Source organism: Talpa occidentalis, unplaced genomic scaffold (assembly GCF_014898055.3).
Source record: "Talpa occidentalis isolate TD23 unplaced genomic scaffold, MPIMG_talOcc4v2.1 talOcc4.11, whole genome shotgun sequence".
In the NCBI taxonomy this organism is placed as follows: domain Eukaryota; kingdom Metazoa; phylum Chordata; class Mammalia; order Eulipotyphla; family Talpidae; genus Talpa; species Talpa occidentalis.
Window position 1 is genome coordinate 97,430,552 of NW_023601104.1, and position 8,451 is coordinate 97,439,002.

General features: G+C 57.8%; 1 protein-coding gene across 1 annotated transcript; it reads right to left on the reverse strand.

The window, feature by feature from the left end:
• Positions 1 to 1,822: 1,822 nt before the first annotated feature.
• Positions 1,823 to 7,459, reverse strand: LOC119239419 (heat shock protein HSP 90-alpha). Its single transcript, XM_037503958.2, has 11 exons — positions 7,278 to 7,459; positions 6,855 to 7,016; positions 6,377 to 6,743; positions 5,966 to 6,099; positions 5,356 to 5,676; positions 5,067 to 5,232; positions 4,685 to 4,875; positions 4,435 to 4,582; positions 3,978 to 4,246; positions 3,070 to 3,403; positions 1,823 to 2,567 (listed from the first exon to the last, which is right to left on the reverse strand). Exons 2-11 carry the CDS (start codon positions 7,014 to 7,016, stop codon positions 2,458 to 2,460), a joined length of 2,202 nt encoding a protein of 733 aa, XP_037359855.1. The 5' UTR covers positions 7,278 to 7,459; the 3' UTR covers positions 1,823 to 2,457.
• Positions 7,460 to 8,451: the final 992 nt, after the last annotated feature.

The window sequence follows — 8,451 nt, forward strand, 5'->3', positions numbered from 1 at the left end:
CAGAGACAGAGTGGGGAGCAGAATAGGCAGATCCACTGAAATACACTGCTGAGGGGAGCAGTGGGTGAGTCAAGAGAGGGCTGCTGTGCCATGTGGGTAGCTCCCTGGCCGGGAATTGAACTCACGCTGCAGAGGCTGCAGACATCTTCATAGTTGCGTCTTAACCCCTTGTGCCACCAGGGAGGCCTCCTTTTTAGAATTGTATGCAGTTGGACTGTGTGGTGGTCCTTTCGCGACTGGCTGCCTTCCTGGTACTGAGGCGAGCCTGCTGCTGACACTGCCTTGCAGCGCCCCGGCCCTCCAGACTTCCCAGTGCTCCTTAGTCTTGTGCAGGCCTTGCAAAGCTTTTGCAAAATTTCTACTTAGCATGAGTGTAAACGAATTGTTAGTTCAATAGATGAGCTATTGCTACCAACAGTCAAGTGCCTTCTGTGCAGGTCCGCGCCCCACCCCACCCCAGCCTGGTGTCACGAGCTGTGCTCACACCGTTTTTTTAAGTTCCTCCCTCTCTGGCTTCTACAGACAACTGTGCACTTGGACAGGCACCATGTCTGCTTGTGTCTCAGCACCGCCCTCTCCGGACAGGTCACAAGCAGCTGGTGAAAGGCAGGAGCAACAGTCGAGGGGCTCCCCAGGTGAGCCTTAATTGCACCCCAGGGTGGGACTCACATGCCTGGTCCAACAGGGCACCTAGATGTCCCATTTCGGGGGTTACTTTCTGGCTGAGAGGGCCAGATACACCAGCACCAGCTTTTGGGTGCTCAAGAGGGTTTCGTGGGGAGTCTTATGGAGGTGTTCAGGTTCATTCCCTTAAATGCCTGCTGCACTTGATTTTTTTTTCCCTTAAAGATTTATGCATACAAGAGCTGGGGTATAGGCCAGAGGTGCCGGGTGGTGAGAGGACTCACCAGCAACAGAGTGGGGAACAGAACAGGCAGACTGAAATCCACTGCTGAGGGGAGCAGCGGGGAAGACAGGAGAGGTCTGCTGCGCCCTGTAGGTCGGCTCCCTGGCTGAGGCTGCAGACAGCTTCACAGTGCTGTGCTTAACCACACGCCACCAGGAAGGCCCTGCTTTTCATTTCAATGGCTGTTTAATCTCAGAAAAGGTAAAGTAGAAGAAATTTGCCCTTTGCCATTGGAGTCCTGGACTTACCAAGGAAACCTCAGCCTCCACCTGCCGGCCCCTCAGGGGCAGGCGCGCTCACTTGCCTCAGGGGTCTGAGGGCAGTTGCCGTGATCGTCCATTGGGCCCTGCACCTACCGGGCACTGGGGGACCCTTCACAGCAGAGAACCCCAGGCCTGTCACCCTGCTACTGACCACTTTGTCATCTCACATGTGGTCTCAGGCACAGGAGTCAAATCCTGTCCAGACCCGCGGCCACCCTGTTTTCTAAGCCTTTCAGGACCTGAAGATCTGTTCAGCCGGATCCTCACCTTGCCTCGCCCATAGTTTCTTCTTGCCTGAGACCGAATAAAGAAGCAGAGAACAGGGAATGATTGGGGTGGGGGCGCCGGGTGGTATTAAGCAGACTTGGTGCAGAGTTCCGAGGCACCAGGCCACAGTACTGAGGGTCAGACTTAGAGCAGGTCTCATAAAGGCCATCAAAGGCAGGTTGGACATGAAGCCCCAGAGGAGGGCGGCTGTTCACTCGGTGGTGAGAGGCGGACACACGTGGCCGGACAGTCCCTGCCCTCGTCTCCGATACCTCGCATGCCACCCCACACGCCGGCACCTGGGAGCCCATCCTAAGTCCCGGAGCATCCGCGTGCCCTGCCCACCTCCCCACATGTGCCCACCCAGAGGCCCCCCACTGCCATCTGTTACCCCACAGGAGTCTTCACACACTTATTTAATTCACTGTATTTGAAAGCAGAACGTGACTTGAGCATTACATTCCCGTACACAAAACTTGCTTGAGTTACTTGTGAACAGCTTTACAACCTGCCTGGGTGGGCGGAGAATTTTGCTACTAAACATTACTTTTCTTTGGAAAATCAGCCCCACAGACAGTTACTCCTGTGGAGTTGCTTCAGCTCAACGTGCTCTTTTCTAGAGGCCTGGTACATGCAGCTGCAACTACGAAGGAGGAAGGTTCAGAAAGCAGACCTAGAAGATGAAGTCGTTCTGCCACATTTCCCCTTAGACGTCAGGGCTGGTTTCAGAACACTTCAGTGACAAAGTCTCATCTACTAAGGGACCCGCTGACAACGAAACACTTCAGACCACAGTGAATGCCAGGTCACGTACACCTGTTAAAACGAGGCAACATAAAACTGGGAAACAGCTAGCTCTGCCTGAGAGTCACGGTATCACACAGGTAGAAAGAAACCTTATCTTCCCCACAAGCAGTTATGGTCATGCCAAAAATGTTAACAAAAATAAAGTCCTTGAAAACATATCAGAGGGAACGAGGACGAAGCACTGGACGCGCGGATGCGGCTCCCCGGCCGGGCCTAGTCTACTTCCTCCATGCGCGACGTGTCGTCATCCCCCTCGAGGGGCGGCATCTCCTCGGTCACCGTGGCGCTGCTGTCGTCGGCCGTGGGGTCATCCTCATCGATACCTTTCGGGAACAAACCCACAGGTTAGCTTTCTTCCAGACGCCCATTCTCGGGCCTCCCTGGTGGCACAAGGGGTTAAGCACTGCACTATGAAGCAAGGCACAGCCCCAGCAGCACAAGTTCGATCCCCAGCCGGCCAGGGAGCAACCCACATGACGCAGCAGACCTCTCGTCTTGCCCCGCTGCTCCCCTCAGCAGTGTACTTCATTCAGTCAGTCTGCCTGCTGTTCTCCACTCTGTCTCTGCTCAATATTCTCTATCCCCACATCTCTGGCCTGTACCCCAGCTCTTATATGAATAAATCTTAAAAAAAAAAAAAAAAAAAAAAGACACCCACTCTCTCAAAGCGGAATGGCAGGGGCCTCCACCTCAACTGGCCAGCGCTGAGCTTGGGGCTGGTCACCCCACACTGGCTGTGTCTGCTCAGGCAGCTGGAAGTCACCACTCCCACCCCCCGCACCAGCCCAAGTTCCCGCCTCTCCTGAAGGCCCTTGCCAGGCGTACCAAGCCCCAGCTTGATCATCCTGTAGATGCGGTTGGCATGTGTCTGGGGGTCCTCCAGGCTGAAGCCGGAAGACAAAAGCGCGGTCTCGTACAGCAGGATGACCAGGTCCTTCACCGACTTGTCATTCTTGTCGGCCTCTGCCTTCTGCCGCAGGGTCTCAATGATGGAGTGGTCAGGGTTGATCTCCAGGTGCTTCTTGGCTGCCATGTAGCCCATGGTCGAGTTGTCGCGCAGGGCCTGCGCCTTCATGATCCTCTCCATGTTGGCTGTCCAGCCATAGGTGCTCGTGACGATGCAGCACGGGGACGTCACCAAGCGGTTGGACACGACCACCTGCAATCATCATGCGAGTGATCCCATGACCCCACCTGCTCAGCCTCACAGTGGAGTGAAATCTAAGGTGACCCAGGTGGGTGAGGCAGAACTACTGGCAAACTCGGGTCCCAAGCTCCCTCTCATCCCCCAGATGCCCTCAAGCCCGAGAGGCTTTAACATAATGTGCCGCCCCAAAGGGAGGCTCCGGACCCTACTCGGGAACTGGGAGAATGCGAGCAGACTGACTAAAACCCTCAACAGGGCCTCCCTGGGGGCGCAGGGGTTAAGTCTCACGCTATCCACCTATCACCAGCCCCTGCAGCCCGAGTTCGATTCCCGACCAGAGAGCTGACCCATAGGGCATATCCGACCTCTCCTGTCTCCCCGCTGCTCCCCATTCAGCAGTGGGTTTCAGTGGATCCGCCTGTTCTGCTCCCCACTCTGTCTCTGGTGAGTCCTCTCACCCACTGCACCTCTGGCCTGCACTCCAGCTCTTGTATGCAATAAAAATAAATCTTTCAAAAAAAACCCACCAAACACCCGAACACTGTTTTCTAAAAGTATAGACATTTAGGAAACAGCATGCACACACCTTTTCTACTTTTTTCTCCAAGATGTCCTTCATGATTTTGCAGAGGTTTTCAAATTTCGTTTTCTTCTCTTCTTGTTTCTTTTTCTCCTCTTCGTCTTCTGGAAGTTCCAAGCCCTCTTTGGTGACTGACACCAAAGTCTTGCCCTCAAACTCCTTCAGCTGCTGGACGCAGTACTCGTCGATGGGCTCGATCATGTAGATCACCTCCAGGCCATGCTTCCGCAGGCGCTCCACGAAGGCCGAGTTGGCCACCTGGTCCTTGGTTTCACCTGCAGCATGGAATGGGCTGCTCAGAGTGGCCTGCCAGGGCCTACTTTCCCTCCCTTAGCCAGACCTCAGTGCACAGGTGTCTCCCATCGCCCGCCAAGGCCCCTGACACACAGTGCCCATGGGAGAACACGCACAGCTCCTCAGCAGTCACAGGACAGAGACATAATCACCGCCTCGCGCCCAGCACCTGTGATGTAATAGATATGCTTCTGGTTCTCCTTCATTCTTGTGCAGTAGTCCTTGAGAGACACCATCTCGTCCCCGGAAGCAGACGTGTAGTAGCGCAGCAGCTCGGAGAGCTTCTTCCGGTTCTGAGAGTCCTCGTGTATTCCCAGCTGAAAGACAACACACGCATCAAGGCTTTCTGTGCTAAAAAACCATCTGAAAATCAAGACGTCGCTGGGATTACTGCTAGTGGACAGATGGTCTGTACCAACCTTAATATTTTTAGAAAACTGCTCATAGAACTTTTTGTAGTTCTCTTTATCTTCCGCCAGTTCAGTAAAGAGCTCTAAGCATTTTTTGACCAAATTCTTTCTGATAACTTTCAGGATTTTGCTCTGCTGCAACATCTCACGGGAAATGTTCAGGGGCAGATCCTCGGAGTCCACCACACCTCTAATGAAATCTGGAAAAACGTAGAAGCCAAATAGTGTTTATCAAAAACTCACTCAAGGCCAAACACCTACCTGTAACCCATGTGCCGCCACCCAAAACAAAAGACCCCGAGATGCTAGCCTCCCTCTCCACCACGCTTGGAACTTTTGGAGATGACAGCGTGAGCCGGGCTGGGACGAGGCCGGCGCCCCGCGCACTCACTCAGGTACTCTGGGATCAGCTCCTCGCAGTTGTCCATGATGAAGACACGGCGAACGTACAACTTTATGTTGTTCTTTTTCTTTCTGTTTTCAAACAGGTCAAAAGGAGCACGTCTTGGGACAAAAAGAAGGGCGCGGAACTCCAGCTGTCCTTCCACTGAGAAGTGCTGTATGGTGACAGACACAACAGCTTTCGCTGGCACCGCTCACCACATACACCTGCAGTTACGCGACCCCCAGCCCCGTGGGGAGGAGGGCGAGGCCAGCCAGCGCGAGCACGCAGCACCCACCTTCACCGCCAAGTGGTCCTCCCAGTCATTGGTCAGGCTCTTGTAGAACTCGCCATACTCCTCGTTAGTGATGTCGTCGGGGTTTCTGGTCCAGATGGGCTTGGTTTTGTTCAGCTCTTCTTGATCGATGTACTTCTCCTTAATCTTCTTCTTCTTCTTCTTATCTCCATCTTTCTTCTCTTCCTCTTCTTCGTCAGAGCCCACATCTTCTATTTCAGGCTTGTCGTCAGACTCCTTCTCTTCTCTTTCCTTCTCTTCCTCTTTGTCTTCCTTTTCTTCCGCCTCATCATCACTCACTTCCTTGTCACGTTCCTTCTCCACCTGCAAGACACAAACCCAACACCTCTGCCTTCTTGACCCAGAACGCAAGCTAAGGGGCATGAAACGGCGCGCTTACGGAGCCTGTCAGCCAAGGTGAGCGGCAGGAGCTGCCAGGAAACTCATCAACGTCTGATGTCTCTAATTAAACACCCTGGGCACCCCCCACAGCCACTTCACACCAGAGCAGGAAACACTGCAAGCGCAGGTCCCTTCCTACCTGTATGTTCAAGGACTAAGAACCCGAGCTCCAGCAGTTTAGTCACCTACACAGAAAACGCAAGAAACTCACAAAGAGAGTAATGGGGTAGCCAATAAACTGCGAGTGTTTCTTCACAATCTCCTTGATCCTCCTCTCCTCCAAGTACTCAGTCTGGTCTTCTTTCAGGTGCAAGATCACCTTTGTTCCGCGGCCCATTGGTTCCCCTGGAAGCGAAGTGGGGGAGTGCACTCACCACCAGTGGCCGATGCTGATTAAAAAGAAACCACCACCCACCTATTCTACTCCCACTGCCTTATCTAAGACTTTCCTTCACAACAGCTGCCCTTCGAGGCAGAAGGAGAAAGTCCCAGAGCAGCTACTATCTTGCTCAAAACAAACATCCACAAGGTCACGCCAACAGAGCAGAGCCTGAAGGGTGGACAACCTAGCTCCCCTCCCCCCCCACGCAGCCCGTCTGCTGCTGGGTCGCGGGGTACCCACCTGTGTCGGTCCTGACGGTGAAGGAGCCACCTGCAGAGGACTCCCAGGCGTACTGCTCGTCGTCATTGTGTTTGGTGATGACCGTTACCTTCTCGGCCACCAGGTAAGCCGAGTAGAAGCCGACGCCAAACTGGCCGATCATGGAGATGTCGGCGCCTGCCTGCAGCGCCTCCATGAAGGCTTTGGTGCCAGACTTGGCGATGGTGCCCAGGTTGTTGATCAGGTCGGCCTTGGTCATCCCGATGCCGGTGTCCACAATCGTCAGGCTGCGGTCCTGCTTGTTGGGGATGAGGTTGATGTGCAGCTCCTTCCCGGAGTCGAGCTTACTGGGGTCCGTCAAGCTCTCGTATCTGATTTTGTCCAGCGCCTGTTCAAAGACATCACAGGAAAAAACCCACCCGGCTGGTCAGGCGCCGGCCCTCAGGTGCAGAAACTCCGGCAGAAACCACCCCGAAGCCGGGGTGCCCAGGGCACTCACATCTGACGAATTGGAAATCAGCTCCCTCAAAAAGATCTCTTTGTTCGAGTAGAAAGTGTTGATGATCAAGGACATCAACTGGGCGATTTCCGCCTGGAAAGCGAACGTCTCCACCTCCTCCTCCTCCATGGGCTGGTCGCGGGTCTGGGTCTCCTCGGGCATCTGCAAGGACGCCGCAGGTCAGCCCCGGGCCCGAACCGGGCGGGCCGACAAAGGGATGACCTCATCCGGCGCGGCCGCGGCCCCCTCCCCGCCCGCCCCCGCCCGGCCCGGCCGCCGCCGCCCCCCGCTTCTCCAGCGCCTTCGCCGGGCTCTGGCCCGTCCCCGCGGCAGGCCCGAGGCCTCCGGGGAAGCAGGGGCCGCGGCCGCGCCAACGCGCGGAACGGGGGCCTCCATCCCGACCCCGGCCCCAACCGCCCGCACCTCGGCTCCGGGACGCGCGGGATCCGCGGCGACGGGAAGCAGGACGCAGAAGCAACTGGCGCACCGCCCCCGCGCCGCCCTTATATAGCGGCGGGCCCGCCCAGCGCGCGGCGCCCGTTCCAGAAGCCTCCCGAACCTTCCGGAAGAACCCTCCCCAACCGCCGCCGCGGCCGCGCGCCTGCGCCTGCGCCCTGCCGCGCGCGCCCCCGCCGCCACGCGCCCCGCCACCGAGTTCCTGAGCCTGCGCCCTGCCCCGCGCGCCCCCGCCGCCGGTCTCCTGCGCCTGCGTCTTGCCGCGCGCGCCACCGCCGCCAGGCTCCCGCGCCTGCGCCCTGCTCCGCGCGCCCCGCCGCCGGACGCCTGCGCCTGCGCACTGCCCCGCGCGCGCCTGCCGCCTCGCTTCCCCCAAGCCCCGCGGCGTCTTCCCGCGCCTGCGCAGCCTGTAGTCCTGGGCGGGGGCGGGAGGGGGCCCCCGCACTTGGTCCTGGAGGCCGCCGAGGCAGGCTCCGCCCCAGAAGCGCGTCCCGCGTGGGGTGCGCCGCCGCGCCGCGTGGGACTTTAATAGTCGTGGGGCGATGTGGGGTCCAGCGCTAGGCGGGGGAGCGCGTCACGGCTGCTCCCCAGGCAGATCTTGCAAATTCGGGGCCCTGGAGCGGGGCAGCAGGTGCTGGAGCGCTCCCGGCCCGGTCGGCGGGGTGCGGCGGCGCCCCTCGATGGAGGGGGGTTAGGGGTGACCACGCCGGGCGCGGGGCGAGTCCCGCCCCTGGGTTCTGCTTGCAGGGGAAGGAGTCCTCGGAGGGAGGGGGTCAGGTTTAGACTAGGGGAGCCCGGGGGACGAGCACCGAGAGCGAGGGGCACCAGCGGGCCATTCTGAGGGCGCCCCCATCGCCTTACTGACCAAGCACCATCCTCTGCTGGGGTTTCCGGCCGGTGGCGCCCCGACTCGCCATGGGCAGCGCCGGAAGGAGGCTGAGTTCTCCAAGCCCGAGGTGAGGCCTTGGGGTGTCTCCCGTCCTTACGCCGTGGTCTTCATTGGGAGAAGGAGTCTTGCTCACCCCGCTGCACCCAAGAGTGATTTTGAAAAGTCCACCTTGTGTATCAGGTGAAGTGAGGCCTCCAGCTGGAGTGGCACATTCCCGGCTCCTTTCTGCACTGGGGTTCTGAGCATCCCCGC